The 19,902-nt window shown below is 39.5% G+C and overlaps 4 protein-coding genes and 2 long non-coding RNA genes across 8 annotated transcripts; 4 read left to right on the top strand and 2 right to left on the bottom strand.

The window, feature by feature from the left end:
- Nucleotides 1-4,335: 4,335 nt before the first annotated feature.
- On the top strand, nt 4,336-9,465 carry cldn10a (claudin 10a). Its single transcript, XM_018671598.2, has 5 exons — nt 4,336-4,838; nt 5,679-5,840; nt 5,963-6,044; nt 6,146-6,255; nt 7,629-9,465. The coding sequence occupies exons 1-5, from the start codon at nt 4,619-4,621 to the stop codon at nt 7,754-7,756; spliced, it is 702 nt and encodes a 233-aa protein (XP_018527114.2). The 5' UTR covers nt 4,336-4,618; the 3' UTR covers nt 7,757-9,465.
- Nucleotides 4,643-11,530, bottom strand: LOC127139124 (uncharacterized). 3 transcript variants are annotated; one of them, XR_007809052.1, is made up of 6 exons: nt 11,414-11,530; nt 9,484-9,585; nt 6,139-6,302; nt 5,653-5,749; nt 5,377-5,456; nt 4,663-4,762 (listed from the first exon to the last, which is right to left on the bottom strand). It is a non-coding gene; the product is annotated as an uncharacterized LOC127139124 (long non-coding RNA). The 3 variants fall into 3 exon arrangements; XR_007809054.1 differs by lacking the exon at nt 6,139-6,302 and having other exon boundaries at nt 5,653-5,835; XR_007809053.1 differs by lacking the exons at nt 5,377-5,456; nt 6,139-6,302 and having other exon boundaries at nt 4,643-4,762.
- On the top strand, nt 11,419-14,051 carry cldn10e (claudin 10e). The gene is made up of 5 exons (XM_018671616.2): nt 11,419-11,912; nt 12,017-12,178; nt 12,468-12,549; nt 12,665-12,778; nt 13,360-14,051. Exons 1-5 carry the CDS (start codon nt 11,681-11,683, stop codon nt 13,766-13,768), a joined length of 999 nt encoding a protein of 332 aa, XP_018527132.1. The 5' UTR covers nt 11,419-11,680; the 3' UTR covers nt 13,769-14,051.
- Nucleotides 12,023-17,644, bottom strand: LOC108880199 (uncharacterized). The gene is made up of 6 exons (XR_001960436.2): nt 17,564-17,644; nt 15,751-15,811; nt 15,534-15,634; nt 15,222-15,350; nt 14,300-14,397; nt 12,023-12,107 (listed from the first exon to the last, which is right to left on the bottom strand). It is a non-coding gene; the product is annotated as an uncharacterized LOC108880199 (long non-coding RNA).
- Nucleotides 14,109-16,415, top strand: LOC108880198 (claudin-10). Its single transcript, XM_018671618.2, has 6 exons — nt 14,109-14,403; nt 15,227-15,366; nt 15,529-15,690; nt 15,797-15,884; nt 15,973-16,080; nt 16,214-16,415. Exons 1-6 carry the CDS (start codon nt 14,312-14,314, stop codon nt 16,359-16,361), a joined length of 738 nt encoding a protein of 245 aa, XP_018527134.1. The 5' UTR covers nt 14,109-14,311; the 3' UTR covers nt 16,362-16,415.
- cldn10d (claudin 10d) lies at nt 17,318-19,730 on the top strand. Its single transcript, XM_018671617.2, has 5 exons — nt 17,318-17,796; nt 18,308-18,469; nt 18,567-18,648; nt 18,759-18,866; nt 19,007-19,730. Exons 1-5 carry the CDS (start codon nt 17,565-17,567, stop codon nt 19,191-19,193), a joined length of 771 nt encoding a protein of 256 aa, XP_018527133.1. The 5' UTR covers nt 17,318-17,564; the 3' UTR covers nt 19,194-19,730.
- The last annotated feature ends 172 nt before the right edge of the window (nt 19,731-19,902 follow it).

Raw genomic sequence — 19,902 nt, 5'->3', positions numbered from 1 at the left:
GAGTACCTTGAATGGTTCCCCCTGCAGACACCTGATTGGCTGAAAAATAATGAACCCCTGCTATTGGCTGCGCTTTCTGCTCTTCGTTGACACGACTGGCTTAGAATATGGACCACCCACATGACTGGTTATGCGTTTCACAAAAACTAATGAGTCAAATTTACCTTGATTTACTCAGGAAAAGTGAGGCATGGGCTGCACTTACTGTCAGAATGAGGCTACATTTACAGTCACAGTTTACAGTTGTTATTATTATATAAGTCCTTTAAGTCCTCTTCTTGTGGAACTGGAAAATCTGAAAATACTGCTTCACAAGTAAGATTGAAAATGTGTTTACAGGAGTTTAAAAATACCATAAATGAACACAGTTTCACTATCAGATTAATCAGTTTCAATTTTACTGACTGGCATTAAGTATTAAAGGGTCATTTATAATACCTAATATAAGGTGTCTTCCAAATGAAAAAAGAAAAAGATGTGAACTAGTAAATCTATATTAAGAAACAGCTGGCATTCAAAAATATAACTATCTCAAATGTTCAGTGCTTAAAACAGTAGGAGTCAAAAGTAAACTCCCTTTTGTACATGTGACCTGTAGCAAACCTTTCAGAATTACTCAGCAAAGTTTCACGTTTTCTGTCTCTGTTTATTCCACACACACACACACACACACACACACACACACACACACACACACACGTGGTTTTGAATTTGTACAGTCATGCAGCCTCACTGACTGTTATTTATCTATTGACAGTGGTGTAAAAATGTGTCACTCTTGATAAGAGGAAATATACTATAGTGTGCCAGTGCTAATATGTGGGACTTTACACAAAGCAATTTGGGAGAATTATGCAGTTTTCTAATCCTATTTTTCAATGGCAAAATTTACCCTAAGTCTAAGTTTTGTTTGCTTGCCCTCTGTTGCTCTCTGCCTTTCTGGTCCCTTAAACAAACACACAGACACATGGTGCACACACACAAAGAGGATATCCTATAAATAAACAGTACTGTAGATGACAGATATCCTCTGACACACTACAGGTGTTTCCTGCACTGACATAAAAGAGCGAGAAAGGAGTAGGGAGACAAAAACACCTCCCTCCTCACACTCCTTCTTCCATTTCAATGTTCAAGGAAACTTTCAAAGAAATCCAGCCGCATGCAACTGAGGTAAATTATTATCGTGACACACACGATCTAATGATAACAGACTGCAGCTGCCTTGGCCCTGACACCTTGCATGTTATCCTCCTGTTGATGTTTAGCCAGCACTGACTGGGAAAAGGGCTGAAGGAGAAAAGCCAGCAGGAGATTATTACAGGGAGCTGAACTCAGCCCAATAACATTCATCTGTGGGGGATCAACAGTCTTTTCCCATGCTATCCCAGCCGAATGATCGGCCTCTTTTTTCAGGTTCTTTTCGTCTGCCAGTGAGTACAAGAGAAGAAATGCTCACTTTGTTTAGATTTTAATTACAGTCTAGGAGATTCATGCAGCTTGTCTTACTGTTTTGGTTCAGGAAGGATAAAACTCGTTTAGGTAGCACTTTGTGGAAACAGTTGTCAGTTCAATTCAACTGTCTTCAGGAAATGCATGTGCAATATCATATGCATGCAATATCAATATCATATGATACAGCAACCCATGACAGGGGAGAGAAATCTGTTTTTACTATTACAAAAATATAAACATAAAAACATAAAGACAAGAAGCCATTGACCTGTAAAGTGAATGAACTTATTTCACTCAGAGTGCTACCTGCTTAGCACACAAAACAAGACAAGACAAAACAAACAAACAAAATAAATAAATACAGCTGGAAACATCACCTTGCTAACATGCTCAGTGACAATGTTTATGCAGATGTTTATCAGGTGTAATGTTTACCATGTTCACCATCATAGTCTAGGGTGTTAGCATGCTAACAATTGTTAATTAGCACTAAACGCAAAGTAAAGCAGAGGCTGATGTGAATGTCGTTAGTTCTTAAGGTATTTGGTCATAAACCAAAGTATCTGGTCTATAGTGTTAGTCTAACTAGTAGTCTATACTGACCTGGACACTCTTGGCAAATCTTCTTATAGGTATACATTATTAGCTATATGTATGTATCAGACCCTTACTTACCATATATTTGCACCAAAATACTGCAGTAAAGTAGTTTTCAAGAAAAATATGTGCTTATATAATTAACAATTAATGTATTCCCAACTGAAGGTTAAGATCCCATTCATGGCTTTAATGGGATGCCATCAACAGGTTAACATAGATAACAACCTGCTGCAGCTGTTTCCCTTTCATTAGCAGGTTTACAGGATTAGGGTCCCCTCTGAGATTGCTCAGCAACAGCAGCCATGGAAACATGCCCTCAAGGTTGCAACTATCTAGAGATTTAAGGTACGGTGCCCTCAGCACCTTCTCACTTGCTGTTTACTGACAGTAAACACCTAGGTTTAGATTTCCTGGAACGCTGATCATGTGAACATTTAACATGCGCCCATTTTATGACCCCATGTTCAAGGCCAACGGGGCAGCTACAGCACAACCAGGAGGGCTCAGGAAATGTTTGTGGTAATTATTTTCCCTGGAAACAATCCCCCTCTCTCTACAGAGATTAGATATAATCCTTGTTTGACAAATCTCCACATTAAAACAGAGTGAACCACAACTGCAAACAGTTGTTCAGTAAAAGAAGAATTTAATTAATTGGTACATGGTAGGGACTTTTTGACTGCCCTTTTTCTCCATCATGCTACTTCTCTTTCCCTCCTCCCCAAGTTCAGTCCTGTTGTTATAGTTGCTTGGCAGCCCTTGCTGAGCTGAGACAGGACACACAGGAAGCCACTCAGTCTCTAATTAATTTATTTCTCCACTAAATGTTGTTCTATCATACAGTAGCTCCATTCTCTTTACTTTGTTTTCTCTTTCTCTGCCTGCTCACCTCACTGTCACTGATAATTAAATGAAATAATGTGATCCTGCAGTAACAACCTAATCACAAAGTGTGCTGTTAAGTCTAAAAAAGCTTCAGCACAGAACAGAATATGATAAAAACACTGATAAAAAAAGAGATAAAAATTCATAGAGAACAAGAACAAACTGTAAGAAATGGTGCTAGTGTTTCTGTGTGTGAACAGGAGAAAAACATGTGAAAGTAGTAGATCAGATATTATTTCTTCAAGTACTTGTACTTGAAATTAAGTAGACACAAATTACCAGCAGTGGAATGTAAGTAATAATTGTCTTCCTGTTTAATATCTCCACTTCACTACACTACATTTATTCTAAACTATCTGAAACTTCACTACAGATGAAAGTACTCAGGTAGTCAACCTTCAGGCATGTTTTAAAGACATAAACCCTGAATGGTGAATTCAAAATACTTCTCCTTACATACAAAGGTCTGGATAACCTTACTCTGTAAGGTGCCTGGGGATAATATATGTTATGATTTGGTGCTACATAGAGAAAACTGAATTGTACTGTATTGTATTGAATTAAAGCTAAATGCACAGACATCAACCTGAGACAGCTGCAACACTTTTAAGCAATTCTATATAACTTTAGCTACAACAATGACCACTGTGGCCACAAGTCACAACAACAGGACAACATCAGTTGGCTTCTGCCAGAGGCAATAGCACAAACCTCAACTTGACCAAAGCAACTGGAAAAAAGGGAAAGACACAAGACTAAAGAGTCTATAGCCATGACAGCAGCTCTTTGAGGCTGTACTTAGGCACATCAGTTCTTTGACCTGAATGCTATCATCTGCATGACCAAAACCATAAATGTGACTGGTGGTCCTAGAAGAAAAGTCAGGGGATCACCAAAGCAACCAGCAAATCATGCTCTGAGAATCATGAATATGTGTAAAACATTTCATGAAAATCAAGTCAACTTTTATATAAGTAATAGCCTTAAATACCATTATGTTTAAAATCAATCACATTTTGAACACTGCGAGTGGTACTGATGAAGGGACAAGCCAAGACAGATAACTTGAAACAGCTGCTCCTTTCTGCCACTTGATGGAGCTGTAATGCTGTAAAACCAGCACAGGTTAAACCAGAATAAAACTATATTCTAACTCTCAAACCACATTCATTTAGTGCTGAGGACTTGAAATACTGGATAACTAACTTCTGGTGCAGCACTATGAAATGAAAAAAAAGAAAAAAAGAAAAATACAAAATACACATCATTCATTCATTCATTCAATTCACCTTGCAACGTCTCCTATCTTGTGTTCCTTTTCTGTCAAAGACTTTTCAGATCCTTTCAATTAAAGACTTCCTCTCTCTGCAGATCCTCTTGCAGACCCTGTGGACACAGTGTAGAGTGATGACTTGTGTGTGCAGCTATTCACCCTCCCATCACCACACACAAACATGATATATATCAACTGATTGTGTGTCAGTGAATGATGTGCTCTGAGGAGTATTGGCTCTCTGACATAGATGCTTGGCTGAGCAGGTAAAAGAGAAGCAAAAGTCTGAAGAACTGCCAACGCTGACGCACCTGTCCAGGATCGACCCTCCCACCTCCTGTCTGACACTTCTGAGGAAAAGATCTCTGCCCCTGTCCCAGTCCAGACCTCCAAGCCAGAGGAAAAATGGGCAACATGGCGACAGAGATTGTTGCCTTTCTCCTGACCATCTCTGGGTGGATCTTGGTGTCGTCCACCCTGCCGACGGACTACTGGAAGGTGTCCTCCGTGGATGGGACGGTCATCACCACGGCCACCTTCTGGTCCAACCTGTGGAAAACCTGTGTGACTGACTCCACTGGTGTGTCTAACTGCAAGGACTTTCCTTCAATGCTGGCTCTGGATGGTGAGTTCTGGGATTACAGTGGTTGTTGCTACACTGGCATGTGATGTTGTCTTTCCGAGGTCAGCAAGAAGAGACAGAAATATCTCTATCTTGTTTATAACTGTTTATTTGTGAATATCTATCTGACCGAAACAATGACGCCCTAAACTTCAACACCTGTTGTTTTTGGATGAATGACTACCATTGTGAAGAAATGCATTCGGAACTTGATATTTCCTTCTCTGACACTGGCCTCGGGCCATAAACAACAACCACATTTAAAGCTAAAGGCCACCAGAGGCATATTTTAGTGAAGGAGCTGACCTGGACTGGTAGAACCTCCTAATGTGTCCGAATGAAGCAATCTGAGAAAGTCATACAGTCATACAGTGGTCACTTGTCACTTCCCATTACTTGCTAGTGACAATTAGGAAAGTCTTTGCCTGCAAGTGTAGAATTTTCCTGAATTTCCAATGTCTTGAGGCAATTTGAGACATTTGTGCAGTATCACATGATACTATATTGGCTACACACAAATTAAAGCCCTTTAAACTCCTACCCTTTTCCTCCAAACCTCTGGCTTGAAGCAGCGGTTCCCAAACCTGGGGTTGGGACACTCCAAAGGGTCCCAAGATGAATCTGAGGGGTCACCAGATGGGGGATGAAACATGTCGCTTTTCTTTGCTCATTTTTTTTGCCCCTTCTTGTGTAATAATGGATTCTCTCACCTCCTCTCATCTAAAATTAGTGAACTTGCAAGAACTGATTTTTTGGCCACTTGAAGGCAGCAGACACAAGCCAATAAGACTTAGAACAAACACTTTAAAGCACTCACCCCTCTTCCCTCTCTCTGGCGTGAAGCCTACATTCAGGTGTGTCGGGGTTTGATGATCTCCTCTGTTTGTCTGGGGTTTTTTGGTGCCATCCTCGCCCTAGTGGGAATGAAGTGCACGAAAATAGGAGGCTCAGAGACCACCAAAGCTCGTTTGACCGTCCTCTCAGGCTTCCACTTCATCCTCTGTGGTAAAACATGCATTTTAGGAATCGAAAATCTAAAAACTATTGAGCAAAATTACATTAGCAGCTATTACTGCATGGATTTCAGTCAGAATTTCAAATAGAAATCCTCCTACTTCTCTCCACAGGCCTGTGCTGCATGACTGCATGCTCCATATATGCTCACAGGATCACAACTGACTTCTTTGACCCTCTCTTTGTTGCTCAGAAGTAAGTTGTTAAAAGAAAGATTTGTTTGACAGCAGATCAAACGCACATTCAGATGAAAGTACGGTCATAAATTTCTTTTGTTTCCCATCTTCACCTTGCAGGTTTGAGCTGGGAGCAGCTCTCTTCATCGGCTGGGCTGGATCTGTGCTGTGTATCCTGGGGGGACTTGTCTTCTGTCTCTCCCTGTCTGAAGGCCTTCAGTATCAGGCAAGTTGCTCAGTCCCTGACATGCTGGATGCTAACAATGTGATCCCACATCTGTCATCAGGATCAAGGGCTTAGAGGAAATCTGATTTGGACAAACTGTAAACTGCACTGAGTTGTTAACTCAATCAGGCAATTTAAATAATTACTTTAACTGCAATGGAGAGTTACAGTCGAAAACATCCAGTAATCTCTCTCAACATCTTGTCTCATAATTGCTGAACCTACAGGGCAAATTGTATGATCGTCATTTTGATTAGTTACAGGGCCAATGATGGATGAATGTTTCCTTTGTTATATTAAGTAATGAGTGAAAGTCACCTTGACTGAGGGCAGCTATAAGGAACTGTTGCATCAGGCAAGCTAAGAGAGCCAGCCTTCTCTTTGTTGACATCCTGGGTCATCACAAAGAAATATTTAGTAGGATTGGTCCTAGGTCCTTGGTCCTCCTCAATTCTTTATTCTAAAGGGACTGATAAATGTGGCTGCAGGGATGGTAATGTTGGTCAGATAGTCCAGCCCTTTGGTCCAGACTAAATAATTACTGGATGGACTGCCATGAAATTTTGTAAAAACATTCATGTTCCTCAAAGGATGAAGCCTAATAACTCTGATGATCCTCTGACCCTTCCTTTAGTCCCAGCAGCAAATTGAAATTGAAAAGTTCTGACAAAAATCAACTGAATTGCCATGATAATTGGGGAGAGACATTCATGGTCCTTACAGGATGAACACTAATGAACTTTGAGGATCCCTTAATTTTTCATATGCGCCATCATCAAATATATATATATATATATATATGACTTATATTTTAAAGCTTGTTAGCAAATGGTAACATGATAAACATTACACCTGCTCAACATCAGCATGCAAGCATTGCCATTTGTGACCTACACTGTCAATGCAACGCTGACATTAGCATTTAACTGTGTGTAGTTTCAGTCTGACAGAGCTGTTAGCATAGCTGTAGACCCTTAGTGTTATTATATTGAGGATACAGGAAGAAAACTGAGAGAAACAGGACGGAGGGAAGACATAAAGAAATATTAAGCATGACTTGGTGCCAGAAATGAGATTTTCTTTGTCATCTTCACATATTGTCTTACTTCCACCAAACCTCTTAATTGTATCCTCTCATTCAAGTTACTTTAAGAGAAATTACGTAACTAGAACCACTTAAAGGCTCTCCTACAGTTGCACAGGTTTTTTTCATTATCTGAAGAGAACATTTTAGCACGGCAGCCCTAAAATTTCATGTTTTCTCAATTCTTTGTTCTAGTTACATCCAATGCCAGAGGGTACTTGACTGAAATGAGGATAGAGTCATATGTTTTTGCTTTTTATGGCTTCATTTTTTTCATCTTGGTTTTTGCAGAGCTGAATACTCTTACAGTGGAGCTGCAACATTTGTGACAACACGCAACAAGCACAACAAGACAACCAGCAGCCTCCACAAGGAAACAGGGCAGCCATCAAGACAGTTTGGAAGGAATGCCTATGTGTAAAATTGGACTTTATTCAGTTACACGAGTTGATTGTGGATCTTATTAATATTTTCTCACCAGTAAAAGCAAAGGACAGCATTCACTTTATCAACTCTTGTGCCAGAACTCTATGAAAATAATGTGACAGTTTACATAGTGGCCAGATTCATCTTATAAATATGACTACTTTTTGCGCCATTTCTGTCAGTGGACCATATATGCAAAAGGAGGCTTGTTTTTCTTTTAGGGCAGGAAATTTGATTTGGCACAAAACACAGTTCAAACTCTCAGGTCACCTTCAACAAACTGGCCTTTCCTGTCTGTCTCATACTGACTGGACACACAATAAATCTGTATTTCATAATTCTTGAGTCAAAGCCCAATTGGACAGTCCTCCTTGGATCTGAAATCTACAGAGGAATCAATATTTTAAGGAGTCTGCAATACATTTTAAAACATTTCCAGCATATTTTTTTTTCATTAAGACTAGAGGATATCACACAGATAGCAAGCATCCTTTTTGTGTGAGCTTTTGTTATATGAGTAAGAGAGCTTTGCAAATTCAGTGGTTGTAAACATTTTTTTTTCAATATTTTTCCACAAATGGTAACATCATTTTAAGCAGTCTGTCTTCAAAGAGTCACTATTTCTAATGTATTTTTATTATTAGACACATTATACACATGCTTTTTGGCAAATACAAAACTGTGTAAACCAAAATATGACCTAATTTCATTTTAATAAGTAACTAAAGCAATATTTTTTTATAACCTGAGTAGCTGTGATGTAATTCCAGTTAATCTCCTCTTCAAACAAATATACTCATCTTCAGTTTAAAGGTGCATCAGTTAATCTTTCTTGAACAGATGCATCTTTTAAAGACCTTTCTCATTTTCCTGGTCTAGACTGATCTGACCTCCAAAGGTCACCACATCACATCTGACCCCAGAGAGGGCTATGCAGATCTGGAGGCCTGACCGGAGGTTTCCCCTCCTATCAGCCATCCATCCCCACCTAGGAATTATTATCAATAGGAACCCCAGGCTATGTTACACAAAACCTCTTGGCCCATGGGTTGGATACCTGAACCAGCTGGCAGGGAGCAGTTGCCCTGTGCTTTCCACCGCCTTGCATCCGTAAACAAGTGTCAGGTATCCAGGCTCTGCAGAACGCTCCCTGATATAATGGTAGTATTGTATGGTCTAATGTCAGCATTACTTTATTATCAGAGATAATAAAAATCACAGATGTAATGCATCAAACTACTTCTAGCTTAAACTTCTCAAATCATTTTTTAAAAGGCAACTCACAAAACTGAGGTCTTTTTGGTTACAATTTTATATCTCAAAAGAAAATAATGAATTAATTATACAATTATATGTCTTGAATGCATAATTTGAAAATAAAAAAATCTTCCAAGTGCCTCAGATATCTAGCTAATCATAATCTATATTCATATAAACTTGTTTCTGGTGTATTCTGATGTTACCCAACACCTATCAGTAACCAAGTTTGACTCGCTCGTGGGACTGCGGGAAAAGTCTGGGGATCACCAAAGTCATTTGCATTTATGCTCTAGGGAACATGAATGTCTGTACTTTCTAAATACCAAATTCTGCCTCACAGTTGGGCATATTTTGCAGCAATAATTTTTTCTTGATAAATACTGTATAGTTTTACAAAAGAAAGGAAGGAGGGAATGCAGCATGTATAAAAGACACTGCTTTGTATTAGGGGCTCACACTGACCTTTTTATTGACCTCCGTTGGGAAAGTGGTAACTGTAGCAGGAAAACAAGGAAGGATGAAGTCTGAGAGCACAGAGCCACCGCTCCCTCCCTCCACCCAAAGCTGCAATCACACCAGCAGAGAGCAGCATTAAAGCACATTTAATGGTGGACAGATCTGTCATAGTTAAGATTGTGTCCTTTGCTTAACTGCTGAGAGACCACAAAACACAATATAGTAATAACTTTCACTCAGATTGTCACTTGATGTTATGGTCTCTTGTCTGTTTAAAGTCTGGTCAGCTCAGCTCATATAAGCATTCCTTTGTCCTTTCTTCTTTAGCATCATGCTAATTAAAGCTAATCAAAGCCACCCTCACAAAACAAATTAAGGCTATCCAGCCGTCCACCATTCCCAATATCTCCCCACCGCTACCAATAACTTTGTCATAAGCCGAGAGGACTTGGAAACAAAGAGGAGTTCTTTCATGCCCGAAAGAACATTCATCACTCCCCGTAACTCTCATTACCTCAGATTTAACTCTAATTATAACAGCACAAAGACGTTATGCTGCAATTATGAGACCCACAGCACAGTGTGGTCTTGGTAAAATTACTAATAACTAGCAGCTTAAAGCCGCAGGCAAAGTCAAGATTGATGCTTCAAGCAGCTTTGGTCAGAGCAGCAGTGTTATTACATATTTCATGGAACATAGAAAGGTCAGAGATGTGCACTGCTTTTGGTCAAATCTCAAGCAACATCATCTAAACTAAACACAACTAAACTATTTAGAAAAAAGAAGGATGTAATAAATACATGTGAACTTAGTGATATTTGTGATTCACATTCAATTTTAAATGTCAATTTGTTAGCATTTAAAGGCAATCACCAATTTACACATAAAGATGAGTTTACTTGTCACAAGGAGAACTGTTCACCCTGTGAAAACAATAGTATAATGTCTTGTGTGGCTCTGAAGGGAGCTTTGAAAGACACAAGGAAATAAAAACAATAAAATGCAATTTCTGAGTTCTAACTCTGTCTCCCTTGGTTAATTGTTCAGTTATCTCTTGATGTATGCAAAAATATGTCTTAAAAATACTTTTAAATTATTTTTACAGGAAAAGCTCTCTCTTCTCCCTTTGTGTAGAACTTCTCTAATTTTTTTAATGGCACATCTTGAACTCAACAACAACAAGCTTGACTTTTAGCTCTTAGGTTGCAGGAAATAGAAGAAATATCATACAACTTCATAAGTCACTCCAGCTATGTATCACACAGTTTGCAAAGCCATGCCCACTTTTGAGTGGTCCAATCAAATTTTGCTGATTTGATTTGAAGCTCTCTAGTAACCAAACATTCAGTTTCACTTGGAAATATGTCACATTACAAAAGCATGAGGTGCTTTACCTCCCACTTCACTGTGACGTATAAGTCTGAGAAATAAACCTGATGTTGCTGTTATGATGTCATCAGGGTAATGTCTTGCTGTCTCGTCTCTTAACAGTGTTTAACAGAAAGCCAGTGTTGTGAACCAAGGTGTGGTGTTTCAAAGACATGAGCATTAAGGGTCTAATTAAAGATGCTATTCAGTTGCATTATGGGAAATGTAAGACCCAGGGTTTTTTTTTTTAAAAACTAGGGATTTTAGGTTAGGATATCCTGGCCTTTGCTGCTTCAGTTTTGACCTTCTCTCCATTTAATTAAACATTAATTCCTGCTATAATCAAATCTCTTTTTTAAGCTATGTCTGCATATGAGGGAAAGTCCCAAACAGTCTGATGGGGACATGATGTCTTTGGTAATTTGAGCTACATGCTTAGGTGAGCACTCTCTCTTTGCTCAAACTTGACACCTCCTAACTGTGGGCCATGGGAAACTAAGTGACTGTTGTCTCTCACCCACATGTGCTGTGATACCTGGAAAACAACACTGCACTCCTGCTTTGTACCTGTGATCCAGTCGTCCTCTCCTTTACCCGAGAAGAGCAGCAGAGGAGGAGGCCACCTCAACATCTGTTTGAATTTGAATTTAAATCAGATGTTTGGCCCAGGATGAACATGGCTGCATGAGTAAGGGTCTTCCATCTGAACACGAAGCAAAAAAGAGAGAAAAATCAATGAAAATTAGATTGTAGATGAGTCATTAAGGGTAAAAACAAAAGAGCTGTCTTGGATTTGAAATCTACTGAGGAATCCATTTGACGAGAAGCTCCACAATGAAGATCCGTGTGGTCCAGATCTGGGCTTTCCTGATGACAGTGCTAGGCTGGATCTTCGTGGCCTGCACTATGGCCATGGAGGGCTGGAAGATCAGCAGCATTGGAGGCCAGGGAGGCTCTTCTATAATCACAGTGGCCTGGTACTGGTCCAGCCTGTGGAGATCCTGTTTTACAGACTCAACTGCTGTCACCAACTGCTATGACTTCCCTGTGCTCTGGTCTGTGGAGGGTAAGTACACCAATTTATGTGTAGTTCACACTGTATTTACTCTATTTAGCAAGTCTAGTGTACATTTATGAATGTTTGTTTGTGTCTTTGCTGTGTAAGTCCAGGTCACATCCAGATTGTGCGAGGTCTGCTGATGGCATCTCTTTCTGTGGGCATGCTGGGGTTTGTACTCAGTCTGATGGGGATGGAGTGCACCTACATTGGGGGAAAAGACCTGTCAAAATACAAGAAGGTCTACACTGGGGGATGGTGCCACATAATTGGTGGTAAATGTCTAGTTTTATTAGATGTGCACTCTGATGGTCAGTTAAGCTAATGTCTGGGAGTTGCCTACATGCTATAAATGCAGCCATTTGTCAGTGAGTCCATATTATTTGTGTGGGTTTTGGAAATACAAAACTTAAATTTTTGCAATACTTTGATGAAATACCTGCAAAATGATTCCCTCAGCCTTAGCTGTATTTTGAATTTGGTCTTCATTAGACGGTGAACATTTATTACAAAGAATTTGTCAGTTTCAGTTTACAAGTCTTCTCTCTTTCTCTTTGTCTTAAGGTTTGTTGTCCACATCTGCATATGCTGTTTATGCAGAGTACGTCTCAGTAGAAAACTTCAGCCCTGACTCTGATGGACTGCAGTAAGTTAACAGGCTGAAATGCTACATATTCTGTAACCTGTATCAGCAAAAATGACTTTTAATACTAAAACACAAGTCTTGAAATATGTATCTCTTTCTGTTTTTACACTAACAGGTATGACCTTGGGACCCCGCTGTTCCTCGGCTGGGTCGGATCAGCTTTTCACATGACTGGCGGTTCTTTCTATCTGTGGTCTGTGTGTAAGCTGCTCTGTGGAGGACAGTACACGTGAGTACACACATGCTGTTGTTGTTAAAACATGTCAGGGTAAGAGAATAAATAACTTCCACTCTCCACTTCCTCAATAAATACCAGTGTCTCATGTGCTCCAGTGGAATGACTCATTAACTAAAATGTAGTCTCTGAGTCTCTGTTAGTACTGAGCAAATTAAAGATGGCAGTGTGCACATGTGCATTGTGGGTATGCTCACACTGCATAACTCTTAAACCACTGGTGTAAACAAAGGGAGGTCTGGTGTCTTAAAAGCTTCCCTGGTTAAATTAGGACAGAAAAACCACATGCTATAGTTCAGTTTCAACACTAGAAGGCAGTCAGAGAGCATTAATGTACACAAGTGCTGACCAACCCTGCAGCATAGTCTTGTACTCAAGATAGACTGCCATCCCTAACGCTATGCTACTAGCATGGCTAAAAGTCTCACATTAGTAAAAACAGTTAGAAAAATCATAACTTAACATTTTTTTCTAAAGAGGGGTTAAAGATTTTTTGGACAGAGATATCCCTGCCTCTCATGGTGGCTCAGTATCCTTGTCATGTTTGACAATAATGTGTGTCACTCTCTCTCCAGGGTGGTTAACGTCCAGCAACTACCAGACCCCGAGCAAAACAAGTCCACCACTGCTCTGTCCACAGTGTCAGAGATCACATCCAAGACCAAAATGTCCTCTATTTCTGAGCTGTCATCCAAGTCTGAGCTCTCAGACGTGTCTGGCATTTCCTCAAGATCAGGACGCACATCCAAATCTGGACGCACAGCTAAGTCAGGACGATTATCGAAGACAGGCCGAACTACCAGGTCTGCGGGGTCAAGGTCAGGATCAGCATCAGGGTCAGGATCAGAGTCCGGCCTGTCGTCAAGGTCCAGCGTATCAACTTTGTCTGAGTCGAGGAGCAGCGCCAGCAGCCGCACAGTGTCATCGTTATCAGGCAGTTCGAGGAGTGAGACTATACCATTCATCAAAAACTCTTATATCTGAACTAATGTGACTTATTATGTGTGGGACAAATGTTAATGAATGTGATTAACAGGTGATCAGATTATTAATCTTTGAGTAAAGCAAAGTCAATTGATTGTGTTTTTATATCAATAAAAACTAATGCTAATCCTGTTTATTAAAAACATTTTCTTCATTTTTTTCCTTTCTTTTTTTTTAACCTAAGGTTACTCTACTAAAGTACACATCAATTTCTAACAGCTTGTGTAACCTTTTAGACAACAAATAAAACTCCACCAGGCTAACAGGTCTGGTTGACAGTAAACAGTGTCTGTTTTGCTGTTATTAAAGCCTTCACTCAAATACATGGGCAGCAGACTGAAACTCCACAGCTTTAGTCTGAGGCAAAACCCTTGAGGCTTTTATTTTCTTGAATTACTGGTGGACTACTTCTTTTACAAGGTGGAAAGGTTGCATCTGGAATTATTGGCTCTGCATTTACAGTTGAATTTAACCTTGAAGACGACTGCTAACTTTACTACTGCAGTATTGTAGACAAGCTTTTCTATTTACCAGACTGAAAGGATGTGGAGGAGATTGGCTCAGATCCTGGGCCTGCTGCTCTGCATCCTGGGCTGGGCTTTGGTGGGCTGCACCCTTGCCATGGACCACTGGAGGTAAGTAGAGTAAGAGTCAGAGGATACAAATAGGAATGATGCACTTTATTTTGGAAAATTGCGAGGAGAAAATGTCTCAAGAGAGGACAGAACATAGAACATTAAAAGTTAATTATTTGTAGATGATAGAATTTTATTTTATCGTGATAAGAATTTGAAACAACCTTTAATGTGATGAAAGAAAAACTGAAACTAAGTTTGAGAGTTAATTTGATTTGACTGAAACTGATTATTTTCAGGAGTAATAATTGATAACAAATCATGCAGGGAACACCAAATGTTAAAAAAGCTCAATAGTACAACCTGTACACTAAATATGACAGCCAAGAGAGAGTTAGCTTAGTATAAAGACTGGGAACTGGGGGAAACGGTTAGCCCATTCCGTCCAAAGGTAAACTGCTACTCTTTTAAGGTGAGGGTCATGTGACTGTTTTGTAACTACACAAACATATGAATTAAATAGTGAGCTTTAGATGTGCTCTTTGGCAAGTTCTGTTAACCTCAGAATGAATCAGTAGCTGTTTCCCCTTGCCTCCAAACCTCCAACCAAATGCTAAACTAGAGGTGTAGAGTTTGTGTGGCATTTACCAGACAGGGAGGGTCAAATAAAACACATTATTGAGTTGCATTATGGGAAATGTAGGATCCATAATTTTTTACAGTTTGAGCCAAAAGCTTGAAATTAAAATCTTGTGAGTCCTCTAATAGTTCCTACTTTAAGAAAGTGCTATCTTACCTTCTCATTATCTGTTGCTCACAGATATGTAAATGAGTGCCAAAACCTATTAAACATTTAGTCATACTATGTATTTACTCACTGAAGAGTGGCCCAGCTGGGGGGTCAAGCAGGCTCCTCTGTGGTAGTGACAGCCTGGTACTGGTCAGACCTGTGGAAGGACTGCTATGAAGACTCCACTGCTGTGGTGAACTGTGTAGACTTCAGAGTGCTGTGGATGGTCAAATGTGGGTACACTGACAGATGATCACTGATTTCTCTTGATCCTGTTCACACAGTGCTTTTAAACAGTAAAAGTGCTGTGACATGTTATTTTAACCATTAATGAATAAATTATGTCTGGAATGTGTGTGTGTGTGTGTGTGTGTGTGTGTGTGTTTATTATGCAGCTTACGTCCAGGCAGTCAGGGGGCTCCTGATGAGCAGCCTTTGCTTCGGCTTGATTGGCACAGTGCTCACATTTTTTGGAATGGAGTGCACACGCATTGGGGGAAACTGGAGAAGTAATGACAGGCTATTAATAACAGCATCTGTTTTCCATGTGGTCGGCTGTGAGTATCAACTATTTGCAAGTTTATGTAAAAAGCAGCTTCTCAGGACATCCACTCCACTGGTTTGTCTTCTTTTTTTCCATGTCATCGGCTCTCCCTCATGCAGGTGCATCAGCCGTGGCTGGTTATTGTTTGTACATAAACAGAGTGGTTGCAGCTTTTTTACACAGCAAAGCAGATCCGTCAAAACTGAGGTAACGTTTGGTCTTTAAATAACATTCATTAAGAAGCAAACGTGACTAAATGCAATACATTAGCCTGTTTTAACTGTTATCTCCTCAGCTACGAAATTGGACCACCCCTATATCTTGGCCTGGTGGGGAGTTTCCTCATTTTTATTGGCTGTGCAATTCAATGTGCAACTGTGCACAGAGTTAACCACCCAGAAAGGTTTGTTAACATACCATTTAACTGAATCACTCTCATACAAATAATAGTTGCCATTTGCTGGAGAAATTTGGGCAATTTCTGACAAATGTTTTGTTACAGTTGTTTCTGAGTGCTTATCATACTCTCTCTGCAGAGGCCGTCCCACGGGTTCCATTATCAGAGAAATAAAAGAAGAAAAAGAAGTGTTAAGAGGAAAAAGACGCATCTATGGAGGATCAAAAAGGCCAAGTGGCTCCCAAAGCATTTCTGCATACAAGGTGGCTTCTATTGTGATTGTGTAATACAACAGATTGGCGAGTTTAAGATGCAACATAATCAGGGCTGTAACATGGATTTCAGATATGTTTGAATTAAATGACATGATGTTCATAATGTATATGTCAAATTAGTTTTTGTTGATTCAACATAATACAGATAACAAAATATATTTGAGATTGAAAAATAAATGAACATAACTTGTGGTATAAAACTCATAGGTATACTTTCAGTGATCTGATTATACATCTTTCAGATTTAGATACAGAATATAAGTAAAAAATAACTGTGGCAAGAAATCAATTTAGTTATTATTGTAGCATATCAGAATGATATGATATGAAATGTTACCTGATGTATAATATACACATCTAGTTAGCAGCTGATACTATACTTTCTAATTTTATAGATTTGTAACATGATGAGTCTGCACAGAAAATAAACATATTCACTTGCATCATAGAGATCTTTAGACTATTTGAATGTCAGTATTAGAGTTGAATGTGATGAACTAACACAACTTAAGCAATGTACATGTAAGATAAAGATTATAATAAAAAAAAAATCATCATCAACTTTTTTTTTTCTAATGCAAATTCACTTGCTCAGCTTCTCAATGTGACTACTGATCTTTGTATCATATACTCTACATGTATACATAGACCCTACATAAGTCCCTGTGAATTACTTTTTTTGTTTGTATATAGATAATGTAACATATAAATAAAGCTTTGTTATTTGATCCCAGTGCCCAGTGCTGTATTTTTCACCTTCATCAAATAAAACTCAAGCTTGTGGCAAAAAGAAGGGTTAACATTTCATAACTACTACTAACTAACTACTACACTTTGGGTTTTAAAGAGGGCTGAAAAGAAGTAAAAAATATTTGACAGAAAACAAATTTGTTGATTTTGCAACAATGAGGAAGTAAAACAAAACTCAAGGGTTAACTACAACAGTAGAATGATTCAGTAAGACGTAGTCCCTCAGTCAGTCCTGGGAACATGAAGGACGCTTAGTGGGCAAAACCATCTACAAGATAAGATGAGATACAGGCAAACATCCACACTGCTGGTGCGACACCTCCAAATCAACATGACACAGAGACAGAGTTCAGTCCAGTTTCCCACACTGAGAAGTTATTAAAGCTTGGATGTTAATCTCTACATTTAAGAAATCTTTATTAGTTTTCATCTCTAGTAGTTTCTGGTTGAGAACCAACACTCACCATGAAGTACAGGACGGTGGTGATGTACATGGAGATCGGCTGCTTCGTGACCTGTCTGTGTGGATGGATCCTGGTGTGTTCAACTCTTCCAACCGAGTACTGGACTTTCTCTGAGGTTGGCAGCATCGTGCTGACTACCTCCAACTACTACTCCAACCTGTGGATGGACTGCATCTCTGACACCACGGGGGTCTCTGACTGCAAGTATTACCCCTCCATGCTGGCCCTGCCTGGTAGGAACATTTGCAAACTTCAATATCAACTGTAAAAATATCAAAATGTATTTAGGCTTTAGTACTTAACAGCTGAGCAGATTTAGGGACTGGGGATGAATCATATATTTAATTTTTTAAGGAGGTGTTACCAATACTTTCTTTGTGCCGTTCCCTTGACAACTGAAAAAAATAGCATCCATCCGAATATTCAAAATAATATATATACAGGAAACATAACAAAATGTTAAATAATCAAGCCACTTGTTATTGACAGGCTGTAGTTTGTTTGTTTCACATTTCTTAACGATACAACTAAAACTGGAAGGATAAATCTGTGATGCAGCACCCCTAAAGGAATTAAAGTTCCCCTGTCCTAATTTTAATACAGTCCGTTTGATTACATGTTTGGAGAACACAGCTCTTTAAATGTTCCAAAGGTACATCTAACATACTTGTTTTGTTCATTTATTTAAAGACTTTATTAAAAGCCTTTTGCTACATTTCAGTTTTACCTGTTTTTTTTTTTCAGCGTTCTTACACGTCTGCAGAGCGCTGGCAGTCTGTTCCGTTATCTTTGGCTTCTTTGGTGGTGTCCTCACACTCATTGGGATGAAATGCACAAAAATAGGCGGGTCAGAGCTTGCCAATGCGAGGGTGACCTTTGCAGGCGCTATGACCTACCTGGTTTCAGGTAAAAATGAATGTTGGATGTTTATATATATTGTGTATGTTTATAATATTTCACCTCTGCACTCGAATGTTAAAAATCTGGCATATTTTCCTTTTAGGATTCTGTGGTATGGTCACCTATTCATGGTGGACCCACAGAGTTGTATCAGAATTCTTGAATCCAAATTTCAGAGCACAGAAGTGAGTACATTTTGAAGCAGTATAAATATTATGACAAGGTCCTATAAGTGATATTTAAACAAAATTGCACAAACCACAACTCTTGATACACCTCAATATCTGCTGTTCAGATTTGAAATTGGAGCTGCTGTTTTTGTTGGCTTCGGAGGCACCATCCTTATCCTCTGTGGGGGGGCAGTGCTAAGCTTCTTCTCTGGAAAAGAAGGTCTACCATCAGGGTAAATATAAAACCTCCTAATCAGCTGTATTATCTTTGTTATCTATATTTCTGACCATCTTACCCACCTATCCTACAATAACTTCACGAGACAGAAACTGAGAATTACCTCAATACATTAACTCCTATCTCAATCATCAGTTCCTCAAACAGGCCTCGGAGGCCACATACTTACGCCACTGCCCGGACCAGACGGACTTACATGCTGCCGGCCTCGTCGTCCAGAGTGACTCTGGTGCCACCTCTGTTTTATGAAGGCAGGAGGAGCCGAGGAGCAACGGCCACGCCAAAAACCGTCCGAACCTTCAACAGGGACAGCTTCGTCTGAGCCAGAGCAGAACTCTGAGCTCAGAAGGTGACTTTAAAGACTTTGAAGGAATAGTTTGACATTTTGGGAAATACTCTCATTGGCTTTCTTAGTCAGAATGTGATGAGACTGACATCACTCTCATGTCTTTCAGCTCAGTAAGAAGCCGGACGCTTCAGCCAGCTGGCTTAGCTTAGCATAAAGTCTAGTAATGAGGGGAAGCAGCTGGTTTCGCTCTGTCTGATGGGTTTTGTTACTTTCAGACAGAACCATGCTAGCTGTTTCCCCCTGCTCCCACTCCTCATGTTAAGCTAAGCTAAGTAGCTGCTGGCTCTAACTTCATATTCAGTGCACAGCCATGGCAGTGCTATCAATCCTCTCATCTCTAGACAAGAAAGTAAATAAGTAGATTTCCCAAAATATCAAACTAACCCTTTAATAAGGCTGGTAATATATTTTATAACAGCAGTAAAACACAAGCACAAACATATGCAAGCTGTGGTCATATTGTCAGTGTGCAAAGCAATAAGTGTTGTTTTTAAAAACATTTTGTATTTACAGTTGTTTTTTGTCTTTTCTTGAGAAGCATCCGTCTTTCATTCTGTCATCATGTTCTGTGGTTAAGTAAAAAAAAAAAAAAAAAAAGGGAACAGTGCACATAATTCACTCCCTTCTACCTAGGCAGCTTCATCGCATGTGATACGACTTAGTCTTTGTTTACAAATCTGTT

The sequence above is a fragment of the Lates calcarifer genome, linkage group LG7_2, assembly GCF_001640805.2.
Source record: "Lates calcarifer isolate ASB-BC8 linkage group LG7_2, TLL_Latcal_v3, whole genome shotgun sequence".
NCBI classification, from domain to species: Eukaryota; Metazoa; Chordata; class Actinopteri; family Centropomidae; genus Lates; species Lates calcarifer.
This window is presented reverse-complemented; position numbering and strand designations above follow the sequence as displayed.

Bases quoted from the DNA above. Each gene is read 5' to 3' on its own strand.
- cldn10a (XM_018671598.2), top strand. From the start codon at position 4,619: ATGGGCAACATGGCGACAGAGATTGTTGCCTTTCTCCTGACCATCTCT. The intron at 6,045-6,145 runs GTAAGTTGTTAA...TTCACCTTGCAG, and splicing joins CCTCTCTTTGTTGCTCAGAA to GTTTGAGCTGGGAGCAGCTC. The intron at 6,256-7,628 runs GTTGCTCAGTCC...GTTTTTGCAGAG, and splicing joins AGGCCTTCAGTATCAGGCAA to CTGAATACTCTTACAGTGGA.
- cldn10e (XM_018671616.2), top strand. From the start codon at position 11,681: ATGAAGATCCGTGTGGTCCAGATCTGGGCTTTCCTGATGACAGTGCTA. The intron at 11,913-12,016 runs GTAAGTACACCA...GTGTAAGTCCAG, and splicing joins TGTGCTCTGGTCTGTGGAGG to GTCACATCCAGATTGTGCGA. The intron at 12,550-12,664 runs GTAAGTTAACAG...TTACACTAACAG, and splicing joins CCTGACTCTGATGGACTGCA to GTATGACCTTGGGACCCCGC.
- LOC108880198 (XM_018671618.2), top strand. From the start codon at position 14,312: ATGTGGAGGAGATTGGCTCAGATCCTGGGCCTGCTGCTCTGCATCCTG. The intron at 14,404-15,226 runs GTAAGTAGAGTA...TACTCACTGAAG, and splicing joins CTTGCCATGGACCACTGGAG to AGTGGCCCAGCTGGGGGGTC. The intron at 16,081-16,213 runs GTTTGTTAACAT...CTCTCTCTGCAG, and splicing joins AGAGTTAACCACCCAGAAAG to AGGCCGTCCCACGGGTTCCA.
- cldn10d (XM_018671617.2), top strand. From the start codon at position 17,565: ATGAAGTACAGGACGGTGGTGATGTACATGGAGATCGGCTGCTTCGTG. The intron at 17,797-18,307 runs GTAGGAACATTT...TTTTTTTTTCAG, and splicing joins CTCCATGCTGGCCCTGCCTG to CGTTCTTACACGTCTGCAGA. The intron at 18,867-19,006 runs GTAAATATAAAA...CTCAATCATCAG, and splicing joins AAAGAAGGTCTACCATCAGG to TTCCTCAAACAGGCCTCGGA.